The sequence below is a fragment of the Apteryx rowi genome, unplaced genomic scaffold (genome assembly GCF_003343035.1).
Source record: "Apteryx rowi isolate R43461 unplaced genomic scaffold, aptRow1 scaffold_227, whole genome shotgun sequence".
In the NCBI taxonomy this organism is placed as follows: domain Eukaryota; kingdom Metazoa; phylum Chordata; class Aves; order Apterygiformes; family Apterygidae; genus Apteryx; species Apteryx rowi.
In genome coordinates this window covers 623954-641625 of record NW_020448608.1, presented here as the reverse complement: position 1 = coordinate 641625, position 17672 = coordinate 623954, and the positions used below count along the sequence as shown (strand labels likewise).

At 36.6% G+C, this 17672-nt stretch overlaps 2 protein-coding genes across 13 annotated transcripts in view; both read right to left on the bottom strand.

The window, feature by feature from the left end:
- Positions 1 to 169, bottom strand: part of MSMO1 (methylsterol monooxygenase 1) — a 9166-nt gene extending 8997 nt beyond the window's left edge. Inside the window, exon 1 of the mRNA XM_026065424.1 lies at positions 74 to 169. The gene's annotated coding sequence lies outside the window, so the exon portion shown is untranslated. The remainder of the gene's footprint in view (positions 1 to 73) is intronic.
- A 1623-nt stretch (positions 170 to 1792) lies between these two features.
- KLHL2 (kelch like family member 2) overlaps positions 1793 to 17672 on the bottom strand; it is a 75940-nt gene continuing 60060 nt past the window's right edge. For 9 of the 12 annotated variants that reach the window (XM_026065413.1, XM_026065419.1, XM_026065417.1 and 6 more), the window contains 11 exons: positions 15587 to 15696; positions 14048 to 14164; positions 12893 to 13042; positions 11878 to 11995; positions 11022 to 11219; positions 10853 to 10930; positions 10150 to 10251; positions 8089 to 8217; positions 3583 to 3723; positions 3272 to 3415; positions 1793 to 2592 (listed from right to left, as the gene is read on the bottom strand). In XM_026065413.1, the coding sequence (XP_025921198.1) occupies positions 2564 to 2592; positions 3272 to 3415; positions 3583 to 3723; positions 8089 to 8217; positions 10150 to 10251; positions 10853 to 10930; positions 11022 to 11219; positions 11878 to 11995; positions 12893 to 13042; positions 14048 to 14164; positions 15587 to 15696 (1316 nt within the window). In that variant the 3' untranslated portion in view covers positions 1793 to 2563. The remainder of the gene's footprint in view (positions 2593 to 3271; positions 3416 to 3582; positions 3724 to 8088; positions 8218 to 10149; positions 10252 to 10852; positions 10931 to 11021; positions 11220 to 11877; positions 11996 to 12892; positions 13043 to 14047; positions 14165 to 15586; positions 15697 to 17672) is intronic. The other 3 variants (XM_026065421.1, XM_026065410.1, XM_026065420.1) reach the window with 3 other exon arrangements.

Below are 17672 nucleotides of genomic sequence, written 5' to 3'. Positions count from 1 at the left end.
GGCACGGCCCTCCCCGCCTTCGCCTGCCGCGACGGGGCCCCGACCGCCCCCGGCGGGCCCCGCGCCCTCTCACCTCGGTAGCGGCAGCGGCAGCAATGACGCCCGGCGCAGCAATAACAACCGCCAGCGCCGCCGGCTCCTCAAGTGCGCCCTCCCATTGGCCGCGCAGCAACCCCCGGCGCGGCGCCGATTGGCTCGCTGGCGTCAGCGGCGGAGTCAGGCGTGAGGAGGGCCGGGACGGAGCCAGCCCTGCCGGGCACCGATTGGCTGAAGGGGTGGAGTGAGTATAGTGAGATCTCGGCGCGCGGCCAATGAGGCGGGAGGAAGGCCGGGTGACGTCAAAGACGTGATGAGGAGGTGACCGGTTCCTCAGGTGGGCAGAAGCAGGCGCGGGGTGAGGACGAAGCGGGCGCGGCCCTTCCCCAGCGCCCAGGCCCGTTGCCATGGCGCCGCGGGCGGGGGGGGCGGTGGCGGCGGCCGCCCCCCCCCCCGGGGACCGTTAGCACCAGTTGGGCGGTTTCACAAGGCCAGGAAAGCAGAGGCTGCTGCCAGCCGCCGGCCCGGGCAGTAACCCGGCAGAAGGGAGGATGTGAGCCCCCCACCCGAACCCCTCCCTCGGGTTTTTCGCGTGAAGCGACCGTTATAGCCGTTCTGCCTCCTCCCTCCCCCACCTTTACCTTTGGCCACAAAAGCAACCGTCCCTGCAGGTCTGCCTAAAAATAAAGAGAAAAGAAGGGGAAGTCGGAGGTAGCGTTACCCCTTTCCAAAAGGGAGACAGAGCCACGGCAGCACAGCACGGTGGGCTTTTCTCAGACAAGCTGTTGGGGGGGATACATACCTGTGTGAACATAACCTCTGTTGTTAGAGTTGCCCACGATTGCGGGGGACAGGAACCAGCAGTGCACGAAGCCATCCTCTTCCCCTGCTCCTACACACAAGCTTCCTCGCTCAAATAAATACGAGTGAAATACCAACATATGTCACGGAACCCCATTGTTTGGTAACATGCAAATATACAGCAAAAACAAGGTTTCTGTTTCAAATAAAACCTACTGCCTAAATTCACAATGCATCATACAAGACCAACAGTTAAACAACTACCATCCATTTAACATCATCTCTACCAACAGTGTCAAGAACAATATTGTTATTCTAAGCTCTAATACTAATTTCACAGCTCAGATTTTTTTCCACGAGAAATTAGATGTGTAGATTAGATGTGTAGATTAGATGTGTAGATTAGATGTGTAGATTGTTAACTAAAGATCAAAGCTTTCAGAAACAAACCAGCAGCAAACTAGTGGTATTTATGTTACCAATTCCTACACTTTAATAATAATTCTCTTCAACTCACTTTCATTCAGCTCTTTAAAATGCCATTCCCCTCCAAAAAAACCCTCTTCACTGATGTCAAATTACTTATGAGACTTGTATTGAGAAACACAAGTTTTAAGCAATTTTTCTGGCATTATGAAACAATATACAAACTTTTATTTAAAGAAAGTCTCAAATATGACAATAACTTTGGTCATGTAGAAAGAAGGCCATCCAAGAACAATAAAAAATGAGCTGTTCTACAGACATGGCCACATACAGTATATTCAGATATTAGCTAGTAGCAGCTAAGGGTACACACATAAGTAGACCTTAATATCATGCAAGTTCAACTTAATTTCATACATTCATTATAAATTTTCAGTTATTTTCATGCCAAATCACCTTTTGGATAAAAAGGTAAGAAAGGAGTAACATCTAAACATGACCAAGATTGAACAGAAAAAAAAATCATAAATAAGTACAGACAACATTTTTATTAAAAAGATCTTGGAACTACACCTGTTCAAGGAGCATTACACCATCTCCAATCTCATTCAGTGAAAATTAGTAGTGTTAAGCATTGTTAAATATCAAAAAATACAACTCTGTTTTACAACATAGTACTGGCATATTCAAAGTACTGTGCCAAATTATAAATAGTAAAACCAGGTTTTGAAGAATTTTAATGAAAAGCAACTTATGCACACACATACATATGCACGTATTATAGTTATGTAACAAAAGTTTTATAAAAGCAAACAAATTTACCCCATGCCAGCTTGAATTACTGAGGTGGGATTAAATATCTACTATGAAGACTGACAGCTCATTTCTTTAAATATATTTATTAGTCTCTGGAAAAAATAAGACAAAAATTTACTTTCACCAGAATACACACCATTCTTCACTGACACTCCATTTCTCAGTCATGACTGACATGAGTTGGTCCTTATGAAAGTGGCTTGTTTTGTTTGAAGACCTTGCAATCAAAAAAATTAAAAAAACCCTGTCCACTAGCCTTTAAAAAAATCAATCAACTCCTGCTCAACTGCAGAATAATCCTACACATTGCTTCTACCTAGAGTAATCTTCATTATCTGTCATCTGTAATTGTAGACAGTCACATCTTCCACTGTGACTCAAGGTGCAGCTACAAGTAGAGAAGTGCTTAGATACTCAGTCACTTCAAATACACTTGTTGAAGACTGCTTCTAGTGCATAATCAAGTTGAAAATCCCTTTACAGATCATAATGGTTTGTCAATAACTGTTACACCTAAAGTGAGGAAAAAAAAGGCATAAAACCTTAGGTAGTATCTTTGGAGAAAAATCATCATCAAGAATATGGAAAGATTTAATACAATAATTTACAACCAGCATAAAATTGAAAAACTGTGCAGTGTTCATATTTTCCCAAAGTTATCTCTGAGAAAAGGTTACCTGAGTCAGTAAAACTCTGCAAGTTTCTGTGATTTGAAGAAATTAGCCATTACTCAAAAGTTTACTTTAACTTTTCTTATCAGTGAAATAAAACTATAACATACACTTAAATAACTCATTTGAGTAACTGCATTTATTAAAGGAAAAGAACCCTGAAACACTTCTGGTTTTCTAAATATTGAATCCCTTTAACAAAGTTCAAAACTGGACTTCCACGGATTGAGACACATTACAAATCTATTGTTAAAAAAAGGCTAGTCATAATAGAATTTTCTTTTACACTGACCACTTAAATGCTAAATCAGCCCTGAGCAGAGTTTAATACCATCTTTTCTTTTTAGCGAATAATTGTTTAAAGCCAAAGTGAACCATCACATTTTTCATACCATTCTAGTATCTTCATAGGTTTTGACTTGGACAGTACTTTGTCTGAATGCTTTGTCAAATTTCTTATCCTATCATGCTACTGTTTAATATACTGTAAAAATTCTATTAAAAAAAATTATACACATTACCTGCATAGCTTCTTCCTGTACTCATACAAGATGACACAACTGTCCATTTATCAGTTGTTGGATTATAATATTCCACTGTTGATAAATTACAGGAACCATCATCTCCTCCAACCACATACAAGAGACCGTTTACAGCACAAACGCCTAAAAAGGACAGGAGATAAATTCTGAAAATTAACAAATGACTTGTTCACACCATGAAAGCGTGTTTTTTATTCTGTGACACCAAAGAAGCATAAATATTTAAGAAAAAAGGAACACGTTTGCACCAAATTATATTACCAGTGTTTTAAAGTAACTGTAGCACATACCCGCATTCCTTCTGCACATGTTCATATCTGCAACTTGCTTCCACGTACTGGCAGCAGGGTCATACACTTCAACACTTTTTCTTACCAAAGGACCATCATGACCACCTACTGCATACAATAAATTGTTTAACACACCAACACCTGCGAATATATGAAAATACTCAAAATTAACTAGAGAATGGTATGACTGATACAAGGGAAGAATAATGAATAGCATGTCTACTAACATAAATCCTCCATCCAGTCAATGTTAGAAACTATTTCAGAAGATATTTCGGTCAGATGCATTAAAGCAAAATGACAGTAACTAAAGCAAGACACTGATAAAATGCCTTGCATGACTTCCTATATTGCAGCATACAAAGACAGAGCTGTTCTGCAACAGAAGATTTAGAAAATTTGGGGAGAAAAGTGATGTGCAGGAAAATGAGGACTGTTGAAATTTAGGACCAATTAGAAGTGACAGTAAATGACACAGTATGCTCAGCCAGCATAACAGAAATCTGACATGATGATAAAGCATAAGTGAATTTTTAGAAAATAAAAACTACAGAGTAGAAAGGATAAAAGCAGAATGGGTAAACATCGTACAATAGGAGTGTTTACATTAAAGTGTTGGAATACCTGATAAACATATAACAAACAAAAATAAAGAAACAATTACAGTGAGTACCTACCTCCTCCAGGATTGGAGGAGAACAAACTTCCTCGAACCAAGCTCCAGTTATCAAAATATCCAAAAGGTGCTGAAAAGTTTGAATATTTCTGGGGTCTCCTTTACTTTACAACAAAGCTTATCAATCTATAAGCATGGGATGAAGGAACAAGGTAAAGCTAGTCTGGATTTACTTGCTAATTGGGTTGAACATATTGAAAAGATGGTAATAGGGAAACCAGAGAGGAAGGCCTGTTTATTTATTCATCACTTTATAATGTGGTATGATTATCCGAGCATAATAGATTTTAGAAATGCAATTTTGGGTCATTAAAACTAGTAAGTAAGGGGCAAGAGCATTAAAATTCACTACTATGAAAGTACATTGGGAGATCTAATGTATGTCATATTTAAGATTATGAAACTCAAAGCATGATATATAGATTTGCTAATATAGTTCTTAAAGGGTTCCATGGAAACAGCACGGTTTAAAAATCTTTATTAAAGATTAAAAGCAAGTGAAAAAGCAAACAGGAATACAAAAGACTAGCTAAGTCCTTCAGAGAAAAAATGATGGGTAAAAAGAAAAAACAGAACTTAAATACCAGCTGAAAGAGCTGTGAAAACATATCACTAAGATTGTGTATAAAGACTAGTCATATATGGGAAGAGAAATGACCTCTGCCGAAATAAATAAATTTTCTTATTAAAAAGACAGATTTTAATAATTAAAGGAAGAGGGGAAAGAAACATGGAAAAGTTGCGTGGTGCAAATCTAAAAAAAAAAATCTTCTTAATATAACACTGACTTATAAATCATGCTATCTAATGCTTTATCAGTGATATTCACTACTATCATTTCCCCATATCCCTCCCAGTTAATTTCATTCCTGTTGGATTGCTATTACATCTTGCTATCATGTCACAGCATAATGTGATGGCTTTTCTTTCTCCCATTCTGATCTCACTTTATTAGACAGGATAATATAACATTCGTCTTTTGTAGCATTAAACGTTACAGAACTGGAAGGAGGGCTACAATTTTTAGTTTAAGTGTGTAACGTGCTATAAACCAAGAAGATAAGTAAAGAAAGAATGTACTTCATTGTTACTTTATCCTCCCCCACCCCATCTTCCAACTTTCCTATTTAGTGTATATCATTCTTCCCTCTGCCGCCTTGCCATCTTTTATTTGATAGCTCCTTATTTTTAATGACATCCTCTGTTCCTCTTTGGTCCTTCATTTTCCCTTAAGCCCACACCCAGTTTCCAAGTCCTACCTTATTTCTTGCTCCTTCCGTSTGTATCTTCTTGTTGCCGTCTTCCGAGTTCTCCTTTGTTATTTTTCTTCCCTGCCCATTTTCAGGACCCTGTCTTATATCTCTCATCCCTCCCAAATGGCCTACATCTGGATTTGAAGTTCCTAATCCCAATATCTTGCCGGAAACAGATCTGTCCCCATACTGATCAACTGAGAAGCAGTTGGTACTAAAGAAGAGTAACCGGGGGTTAACCTCTGAAGTTGCTTTTGGATGAAGCTGAAGCAGTAGGAACAGAAGAGATGGGCTTAAGTTCCTTGAGATGACTAGAGATCCATAGGTTTAATACAGGAACACAATTCTCTTTGGTTAGTACCTATAACAACACTAGGACTGACTGCCAATTGAAACAGTTCTGGTGGCTTGTGGTATTTGGCCACTGCAGCCAAGCTCRATCAACAGTCATGATTTTAACATCATCCACTCCCCCAAGTACAAATATAATTTCCCATGTATTTAACAGAGTGGCACTGAAGAATGTTGATTTTTTTTTTTTTACTCAGTTAAATAAATCTGAAAAAAACTGACTATATTTACTTTTTTCCTTTCTCTTTTTTTTTTCTTTAAAAAAAAAAAAACAACAGAGGACAGTGCAAAAGGCAGCAGAGACTTGAGTAAACAAGCAAGGTCCTGATCTCTAGGGCAAGGGAAGGGAGGAGAGAGGCAGGAAGATTCTAGTAGTGTACCTAAAGCACTAAATTTCAGTCTTGTAAAAGTAACTGAACATCAAAAAAAAAATCTGAAAATATCTAGCATATAAATGGGCTACAAGGACAAAGGCAGTGTGAAAGAACAGATTTTCTTTTTTTTAAGCACCCAGATAAAATGGGTGTGCTGGCAGATTCCAAAATGAAGCTTTGTCGCAACCCATCAACATTATCTGTCTTCATAACAATTCAAATAATTTGCCTGATTTATATAAACGTTCTCCTCAAAAAATGCCAATATTAGCCAAGAGTACTTAATAGTACCCTTACTGCAACTCTGGCCAGTTTTTAACCCAGCATTTACTTCCAAGATACACAAACTAAATAAGCAGAAGTTTCACAAGACGGCTATGTTAAATACACCCTACTATGTTTCCTTTATTAACTGTACAGCTCTATTTTGAAAATACAACCAAAGTATTACTTTTAGTAATATGAGACAAATCGACTTACCAATTTTGTACAGGTGTAACGGAAATATTAGAGACTGAGTATTTTAATTTTAGTAATGATTTTAAAATTATTATAAATGTCTGTTGAAATAATTAATTTGGACTGAATTTAAACATCATTACACAGATTAAAAACTGTTCAGAGTTAATAAATAGAGAATAATGGAAGGCAAGATGGAAAGCTGGGATAACTGTTAATCATCTACTGAGCATACTAGAAATCCATCCAGTTTTATTTGGAGCAACATCTCTTCCAATTATGAAGCACATTAATGCAATCACCAGTAGGTATTTGAAGGGTGTTGCTAAAAAGCACCATTGAGTACATGGCAAAAAAGGGACCTAAACAGGTAAGAAATAAAGGCAGAAAAATAATATCATGCAATTTGACTTGAAAAAGTCCACGTGAATGCATCTAGAGAAATAAAACAACTTCAGCAAGTTGAAAAAAACTGAAACACCAACAGACAAATAGAGGACAGTGAACAGTAAATGAGACTTGAATCCATAATATAAATAGATAATGAAAATGCTAAAGTCATTTTGGAGCTGTGGAAGCATCATTTGATTTAAAAAAAAAAAAACAGAATACCACAGGCACTTTTGATGTTATTAAAGAGAAATAGACATACTCAGAATTTCAAGAAGAAAAAAATAAAATACTAAGAAAAAATTAAAAGGGGATTTTTAAGATTATGAAGAAATAAACAGATACATCTTGGCTAAATGATAAAGAGAATAACATGTAATAGCCTATAAATATCCAAAGGATGTAAACATCAGGTGATGAGAAGAATTACTGAAGATGAAACAAAGGGTACAGAAGTGGAAATAATAGGATAGAACCAACTGTACAAAATAAAGAATGAACAAGGACAATTTCCTACAGTAAACCAGAATGCAGAACAAGTCCTCCAAAGAGGTGGAAATCTAGTCACAGTTCACATATAAAGTCAACCTGAAAACAGTATTAGAAAAAGTAGCCCTTCAGTGGCAAAGAGATGTTTTTGAAGAAATGACATTTTTTCACCCTGGGCATGAAGATTTTGATAGTCATTTCAGTATTTAGCTGATACTGCATTAATTGTCACAAGCTGTGTATATTAATCTGTATGTTAAGAACATTAGAAGCTGGGGGAAGAGAAGGGAATATGAAAAGTACAAAAAGCAAAAGGAAAGATGCTTACTATTAACAGACTCAGTCTTAATCTATAGGACAGTTCTGTATTTATAATCTGCAATATATCTGCCATCTAAGACTAACACATTCCATTAGGCTCAGATGTTAGCTTACCTTTTGTATTTTTTAAATAAGTTTTAAAACCACAAATTTTTTCAGTCTTACTATGAGCTTACTATTCTTGTTCACTCACCTGCTCCACTCCGCCTAGTGCTCATTTCTGCAACATAGCTCCACTCATTTGTATTAGCATCATAGCACTCTACCGAACTAAGGCACTGACGCGACGCCCCATCGTAGCCACCGACAGCATACAGCTTACCTAGAAAAGTAACCACCAGAAATCCACAAGTTTCTAATGCACATTGCATGTGTAACAGCATAGCCTGAGGGGAAATGTCACTCCAAATTAGCTACTAATCAGCATCTGTCATCAATCAGTTATTGTGGGTTTCTATTTTTTAAACAGTTTAAGATATTACCCTATAGATCTTGTGGGAGATAACAGGCAGCAAATACCTCATATGAACAATGTAAATCAAAAGATTTTGAATCGCCTATCTGAAATACAAAGGTACTTTACCCCATTTTAACTTAAGAATTGTCCAAAGGCAAACTAAGTATGTCCAACATTGGAAGCGAGTTAAGAGGCTTCTTAGACATATCAAAAAATTCAGATGAAAATTACTTTTATGCACTTGGTCTATGCTTTCAGATCAGAAACAGCAGAGGTTCCTATGCAGTTAAAAACCACACCTAAAGCTGTTTCAAGACCTGGGAGCCAGTCCAGGTCCACACTATGCAAGCAACAGCATGGCTATTAACCACCGACCTGTCCTTGGAAGCCTGCAGATTTCACAGCACCGTGCTTAAGATCACCCCCAGCATGTAACCAGGAAAACCAATCACATATAACAAGAGTTGACTACAGTTCAGTGCTACATCACTGAAGATTGATTTATAATGTTATCACTTCCATAATCAAGCACTCTAGCTTTGCTGGTATGCATAAGGTAGAGCGTACACGCTTAGGGTGCTTTTCCTCAGTTTGTCTCAGGCGCACTGGACTCAGCATTGAAGCTCTGGCTCCCATATAACTTGTGCCTGAGCTCCAGTACTGCCACTGACATATACAGTGACCACATGTACCTTTCCCTGCAGCTTGCTCAGCAGAGAGTACTAACAGATGCCCCTCTAACACAGTTGGGCTGTGAACGGTTCATAGCCTTTTTCAAGTACTTCCTAAGGTATAGACTTTCTGGACAGATCTACTGTAACACCTTGGGGTTACTTTTTATTTAGTCTACAACAGGCAGGGTACAAATGTAAGCTAAGATGCTCTCAGCATTTAAAATAAAGAATTGCTATTACAGAAAACAATTTATTTACGCTTTTATTAAAAACACTAAAGCAAAAGCAATTTCTGCTAACAGTTATACTAATGGTGAAGGATAACCAGTTTAATGCATAATCTCACATTACATAAAGTGAATACCTTAGCACAGTAATAAAAGAAATATTGAAAGCAACTATGCTAAAAGCTAGCCAGAAACAAGCAAAAAAACTGTTTTGTTCATACCATTTCAATTATAAGGTTGAGCAAAAACCTAAATCTGAAGAATTTTTTCTAAAATGGAAATAGATAGTAGGGTGAAGATTACATTTCACCCTCTTATTTTTCATCTCATTTGTCACTGACTGAAAGTTTTATTAATAAACCCTTTTGATCTTGTTCTATTCCACCTCAGTTTTAGACACTAGCAGAGACTAAATATGGAGCCTTTTGGACTATACTAGTATTATTGTTAGTGAATATGAAGCAAGCTAAGATATTTGCATAAGTATCATGCAAAAATTTATTTCTTCATTTCAGTAACTGAACCAAAAAATTTAACAATTACTTTGAATCAGATCGCTCAATCCCAAAGGGCTTTTTCTTTTAAAAATGGATTGTATTGGGGGTTTGGTTTTGGAAATATTGTTTTAACCCATTTCTGGAATTTTTTTAAACCCTTTATACATCTCCTGACCTTTCTGAAATGATTTTTTTTTTTTAAACAATTACCCCACTTTTGCCAAAACTAGTTCTCATAGATGATCCAATTTTGTAAGTAGTCCTGGTTCCTAAGCATATATGCAGAAAAAAAAATTCTTTCAGCATATACATATTGTGTTGATTTGGAAGGTAAGATCCTAGGAATGTCCAAAGTCACATAAGCAGAGAACGAAATTTGCGGATAGCAAAAGAACTTACCTCCAACAACACCTACACCAACACTACTTCTTCTTGTGTTCATTGGAGCTACATGAAACCACTCATTAGTCTTTAAGTTGTAAACTTCAACAGATGATAAACCTATTAAAACAATAGGGCATTACTTTCTCTACAAATCTAGGAGCAATACGCTGCCTACCTTTCAGAAATTATTCATTATATCTCAAAACTCAAATTATTATTTCATTTTAAGGACTGTGAATTACTGTGCAAAAGGCACAAGTGATGTCCTTTAGATAGCCAATTACAGTCATCACATTCTTGGTATTTGAAAATGGGCAACTGAATAACAGCTTTTGTGAAACTCAAAAATTCTTCCTTGGATTTTTTCCTTTTACTTAAGTCATCCAACGCTCTCTACACAAGTTCATCAGAAATAACTCTTAAGGAAAAGGATTATCTCTACACAAATGGTTTAATGCATCTGTGAGGAGAATGAGTTGTGTGTGTCCAAAGCCTTCCCACAATTCAAACAACTCTGTTTATACTCTTATTTACACTACAGAAAAATTCAGATGTATATCCCATATGCAAACAGATGCCAGATTATTTCTCTGCTTATGTCTTCCGTGAAGTTAAGGAGTTGGAATACAGAAAGAATACTGAAAGGGAACTTGTCAAAGATTCAATGGTTATTAGGCCTAAACTCTAACAACTGAGGGAACAGTCTACTGTTCAGTACCAGGCAGAAGAAGGTGACCATTAAAGCATGTTCCATGCCACAAGATGCAGGCTGTCCTCCTGCTTCGTTTCATCACAACTACCAGGAAAGAGAAATTCAAATTTGATACAATTATGTCTAGAGCAGTCAAAACGAATCAGTTCAGCAGTGTGTAAAGGCAAAAAAATACCTGTACTTCCATCAAATCCTCCCACAGCATAAAGAAGTCCGTTTAATACAGCAGCTCCCAATGTGCTTCTCCTGTCTTGCATATTAGCAACACTCGTCCACTGGTCCTTCGCTGGGTCGTAGGAATCTACTGTGCGAACTCTCAAAGAACCATTGAAACCACCAACAGCATAAACCATGCCTCCCATGTACACCATTCCTAGAGCAGGGGAAATGGGGAGAAAAGCTGAGTGCTGTCTTCTCTTTGTCAATTATTTTATTCCATACTGTGCTAACTATGAAATACTTGACACAATTTAGAGTACTCAGTACACTATCAGGCTTTTAAAGTGTCCTAGAGCCATACTTCATTCAGATTAAACACTAAAAGTTTTGATACTTCTCGCTACTAATAGCTTACACTTCTGAAAATTAGGCTTGCTAAATTTCTTCTCGCTTAGATCTCAGCTGTTTTAAGATAACATGTTCACATTTTTAGTATCAAGTGGCCACTTCTTCAAATTCTTCATATCATTTAATGATAAGGTATTTTTAATAAAACAATGCTCATTATAATAACGCATCAACACATTAATTTATCCTTTGTATCTATGTGATGTAATGAAGTGGTTTATTTTACAGATTAGGAAATGAAGGACAAATTAAGATCAAATTATCAAACTTGTATAGTCCCAGATTAGCAAGTAAGTAAGTGAATTTTCAGGATGATCAACACTCACAACACCCACTAAAGTCAAGATTTAGCCCTTCTCAGGATAAGTTTCTTAAGTACTGTTCCAAAGAACAGAGGATGCTTTAGACAGACACCTAAATTCTGCAGCATTACAAACTGCAACAAAATATTAGATGTCATTTACCCGCTCTACATCTTCTGGAAGGCAATTCAGCCACCTGATGCCAACGCTCTTCTTTAAAGTCATAGCATTCTACGCTGCGAATAGCTTTTGGTGCCTGTCCTCCAACTACCATCATCAACTAGAAGGGAGGTAGTAACATGCATTAATTATTTGCACATATGAGAGCACCTGAAAGACGAAAGAAGTGCTAAAAATAAAGGAAGCTTCTGTACAAGAAATAATTAAAGGATGATTCTCCTAAATATGCAATATGGATCTCGCAAGCTAGGCGAAACTAATTTTTTTTTTTAAATATGCAATTTGTAAACATTGTGTCCAGTGGAAATACCTAAAGTAGAAAAGCAGGAGGTAATTAGAATCTAAATAGAGCTCCCATGAATGACGCAGATTCTGTTGTATCTTCAGAGCATACTCTGACCTCGCATATGAGAATTCATCATCTATGAAATTCAATGGAGCTGTGAATGACCATCACAGAACAGCCTTAGCTGGCTCTTTTGAGAGAAACGTGCTAAAATCTGCTGAAGTCAAAGGAATGGTTCATCTGACTAGTTCCCATGCCATCATTCCAGAGTTGCCATAATGGTAATATGAGAAAACTTTTGTACTTCACTGGAAAAAAAATAATATCTAGTGCTTGTTTTCTTTATTTTTTTTCTTCTAAGATCGAACAAAAGATTATATTTAGCTAAAAATTAAGTGAAATGCCTCAACTCAGAAGCATCATTCCATAATTTTTACCAGGCCTACCTCTTCTCTAACACCAGATGCATGACTGTGTTTTCCTCAAATGCTGAAGAACTCACCCTAGATAATTTCTTTAAGAGAAAAACCCTATCCATATCAAAGCATAATATAGATCTAAAACTCAATCACCTGCTATATCTTTATGAGGAATAATTCTTGCAGAAATTTTTTTACTGGAACATATCAACTGATAGTCATGTTCTCATCAAATCTGTTAAATAAAATTGAATTTGAAGAAATAAGCAGACTGGAAAAATAAGGGTCTTACTTTTGGAAGGCTAGCAGGCGTTCTCAATTTTGTTCGAGTGCTTTTCATCAATGCTCGTTGCTCAGYTGGCAGCAAGTGATACTTCATAGCTTCAATGAGGTAATCTTTACAAGCACTGCTGTTCTTAACCAGTATTTCCTCCTCAACTCTCTGTTTATTAACAGAAGTTTGACAAGATCTGAGCATGTTAAGGAAGTAAAACACAAATCACAACTTAAAGTAAAATAAGTCTGCATCACAGGAACAAATGCAGATCACTGAATTTTTAGATCGCAGTTCAACCACAGTTAGACACAAAATTATGTGATGACAATATGCAATCATTTAAAAAAGAAAAGAATCAGATGTAGATTCTCTAGAATCTACAAAAAAGTAGTGTTAGGCAGTGGTAAATCACTTTCCTCACAGCCATGCACATTTCTCAACTTTTCAAATACTGAAAGCACAGAGCACTTAAAATGGGGAAAAAAAAAAGAATTTAACGAACCAGTAAACCACCCTACAACAATAAAAACCCACAACAAAAAACACAAAAGTGGAGGAAATTCATATCATGAAAGATAAAATTTCTAACATAAGCACCCACCAACATGCTACTACACCTACTAACTAATGTTAATAGTGAAATGATATTTTCAATGTTAAGTATTTAACCTGACACCAACACATTCAAAATGATCTTATAAAATTTGAAAAAAAATATAGCATATCTGAACCAGGTAAAGAAATATGCTTCCAGACTTCCTTTGTCAGTAATTTTTAACCAACTTAAATAATAGATATATTTAAAATAAAATTCTGAAATTTTAAAATCACTTATGAAAAGTAGTACTGTATCAGAGATCATATTACAAATGAAAACTAACCTGATATCAGCAAATTAAATAATTTCAAATTACTGGCCTAGCACAACAATTAATCTGCCAAACAGAAAAATTACTTCTATGTGGTAACCCCCTATGCTATCCTTCACTTGCCTGAGTGTATGAGCACGTAAGCATGTGGTGGTGGTAAAGGGCAGGTCTTTAGGTTTTTATTTCTATTATCAGTAACACACTATCTTACACTGTCTTTAAAATTACCCATTTGGCATTAAAACAAATAAAGAGAAAGAAGTGTTTGTGTGCACAAGAATTAGTATTCCTTTTTGCTTACCTGAACTAAATATTCCCGGGAAAGCAAAGGCAGCCGAACATGCTCCATCAGGCGTGCCATTAGCTCCTGCCTTACATCTTTGTCATGGTTTACCCACGCTATCACTGCTTCAAATACCTTCCAGAAAACAAACAAATGCGAGGCCCTTGGCTTACAAATTCATGAGTATGAGAGTATCAGTGTGCCTCCAAAAACAACTTTTGCTTAGACTAAAATTCCTATCATAGGAAAAGAGCACAGCAATTACAGCTCCCATTATTTCCATATTTATCCAATGTAAAATTCCAAAGACACATTAGCCAGTCTCTTTCGGTATCCTCCTTCTACTCATGTTTCAAGGATAACTGCACTACACTTACAAAATGTGTTGAGAAAATTAATACCAAAAATCCAATAAACTACATAAACAAACAATAGAGCAAAGAGATTACAATCCACATTTTTTCTTTCCTGTCCTGGAGAATGGACCTTCCACATCAAATAACATCATTATGTCTTACTACAAGAAGCGATCCTAAGCCTTGTTTCTCCTCTACTGCACACAGTTCATTACTTGTATAGAGCATTAAAACTTTAATTATACTCCACAGAAACAGTATGGTAAGTATTAAAGTCAGAGATCTGGATCTTCAAGGTATTAGGGGAATAGCAACATGGCTTTGCTCATTGCAGGTTAAGCAGATAGTTCTTAGGCTCAGAGTTTCTACAATATGCAAAAAAGGTTTTAACACAAAACACTAGCTAGCCATTAAATTGGTGTTCAGACATGTTTTTTGAATATGATTTAGCCTCCTCTTGGAGCAGAAGTGTTAGAATGTCTATATATTCCTTCAAAAGAAACCAATGTATTTTTAACTGCTCACAACTGGATACATAAGCTCAAAATTAATGCAGCTGCACGTGAAAGCCATTGCAGGTTCAAGGACATGGTGCTGGGCTCACCAAAGTTCAGAGTTTTACAAATGGCTTTAAAAGGATGAGATCTAGCTACAGGTGAGCCAAAGACTATTTAAGCTTAGTTTGATTATACAAGCTACCTAGCCATCTCCTTTGCAACAGACATTTGTTCAATTAGTCTCAACAGTCCATAAATACCTACTAACAGAGCTTTAATATCTTTGTAGGACTGCTCACGTTAAAGTTAGTAGGTGGCATATACTCACTCTTTATACTACTGTTTTAGAGTTACTTATTCCTTGGTAAACCAAATTCTTGTGTATATGACTCTTAGCATGTGTTCCGTTTGTTCTACCCAAAGATGAAAAGGAATTTCAATTTAATTTAGCTTTCATTTTTTCAAAGAACAATGGATTAAGTGATTTAAATGGTTTTAGAATTCCTAAGAGCTAAGATTGATTTTCAGCATCAAATTGACAACACTTTGGGGAAAAATCCTTTAAATATGAGCATAATATAGGTTTAATTTCACTGAGTAAACAAAGGATTGAGCCAAACAAGTATACAAGAGCAGTAAGAATAAGCCTTTATTCCCTCTCATCCAAAAGGGTAAAAAGAATACTGTGATACAGATGATCTTACCTTCTCTTCCGAGACAATTGTAAGTTTGTCGCTGGATATCAAACTGCACACCTGCTCTACACCAAGATTGAGGTATTCTTCACTAAGTACAACATCAGAAAAGTGCTGTTCTGTTTGGAGGAAAAAAAAGTACTCTAACATACAGTGCTGCGTGTAACCCAAAATAAGCATTAAAACAATACAGAAAAAATAGAAGAATTTGATTCAATATGCATGCTATTTGCTACATCTTAGAAGCAATACTTTAATTTAAAACATTTTATATAAGTTAAAGCTTTGTCTCACAAACAACTTCTATATTCAAAGGTTCCTTAAAATAATGTAAATACTGAAACACGTTATACTCTAAGTAACAGTTATAGCAGTTTAACATTTTCAGTATTACTTTAGCTCAGTACCTGTCCTTGACAATAACTTAATTCACATTTTGCTAGCTTTCTATTCAAAAGAATACATGACTACATCAAAAAGATGTCAGAAAAAGAATATGCCCTATATGTTGTTAGCAAACATATTTTAAACCTGCAGTTCAACATAAACAATTGCTGATTCATTAGAATTAAACAGCAGTTTCACAATCTAACACAGGTCAAATCAAACCACTGTGCAACAGCTTTGGATCCTGTTGCATCCCTCAGAACTTCCCCAAGCTCAGAAAAATACTACCTGTCACAATCTCCACAAGCTGTAGAAGCTGTGTAATTTTTGTACAGATTTTTTAAATGCCTCAGAATAAACTACGTGACAATTTAGTGATTTGACTGTAGAACCAGATGTTTTCTTTCAACACATAGCATGTATCAAGCTGTCCTTCACTTATTCAGTTGTCTTCTCCCTTCCTTAATATGGCTTTTTAAGCCATTCAACTGCTTAAATAGTAGACACTTCCAGTTAACTGGTATTTTTTTTTGCTCTTCAGCTACACTTAACAGAAATCAAAAGGGGCAGTTGATACTGGGAATTTAAGAATTTGCTCAGAATTAGAATAAGAGTTATCAAACATATTCAAAATAAATAATTTTCTAAAGGCTTTTCTAGCACTACACTAGGCTACTATAGTTCCCCATGCTTGACACAAACTGTTAACAGAGAAGTTAAAAAATACTGAAGTCTTCCAGAACAAGTAGTCTAATTTTTCAGTAGATTAGCTTTGCAAAGCACAGGGGKTTTTTTTTGTACTGAAACAAAGATTAGAGAGCATAAGAAGATAAATCTAACACAGTATGATAATTCCTGTCATCCATCCAGTTCAGCACCCAGTTCCTTGAAAAACACAGCACAAAACCCTTCAGATAAAAGTCCAAGAATACATATGACAGGTAAACATGATGGTAAAACCTCCTCCCGTAATGATGTCACTACAATCATGAAAGATTCCTGGTAGCAGGAAGAACAGTATTTTACCTACCTTACTACATGTCACTAAAACTGCTATAAAGCCCAGCCCCCTTGAACATGCTAAATTCCTGACTGTGATGCCTCCCTATAGTCATAATTCTACAGTCTCATTGAAAAACAAACCCCATGTCTAAACTTAACATAGTTTACTATCAGTTTTCAATGAATGTCCCCATGTTTTAATCCTGAAATACAATGATAAGGAAAGCTTTGGCCTGTCTGCTCAGTATCATTCATTATTTTATATTCCTTTCTATCTTTCCTCTGTTTCAAGTAGACAGTCCTCATTTACAGTCTCTCACCCTGCGAACCTCTCCGGTCATGCAATCATAATCACTGCAAGTCCCTCGAGTTCTGCAGCATTCTTTTAAAATGGATGGATAAAAACTCCTGCAATATTTCAGGCTATGGGAGGGAAAGGAAGAGGAGAAGTACCATTGATTTATATAACAGCACCATTACTCTTTTACTCAGAATCACAGAATCGCTGAGGTTGGAAGGGACCTCTGGAGATCATCTAGTCCAACCCCCCTGCTCAAGCAGGGTCACCTAGAGCATGTTGCACAGGATTGYRTCCAGGYGSGTTTTGAATATCTCCAGAGAAGGAGACTCCACAACCTCTCTGGGCAACCTCTTCCAGTGCTCTGTCACCCTCACAGTGAAAAAGTTTTTCCTCATGTTCAGATGG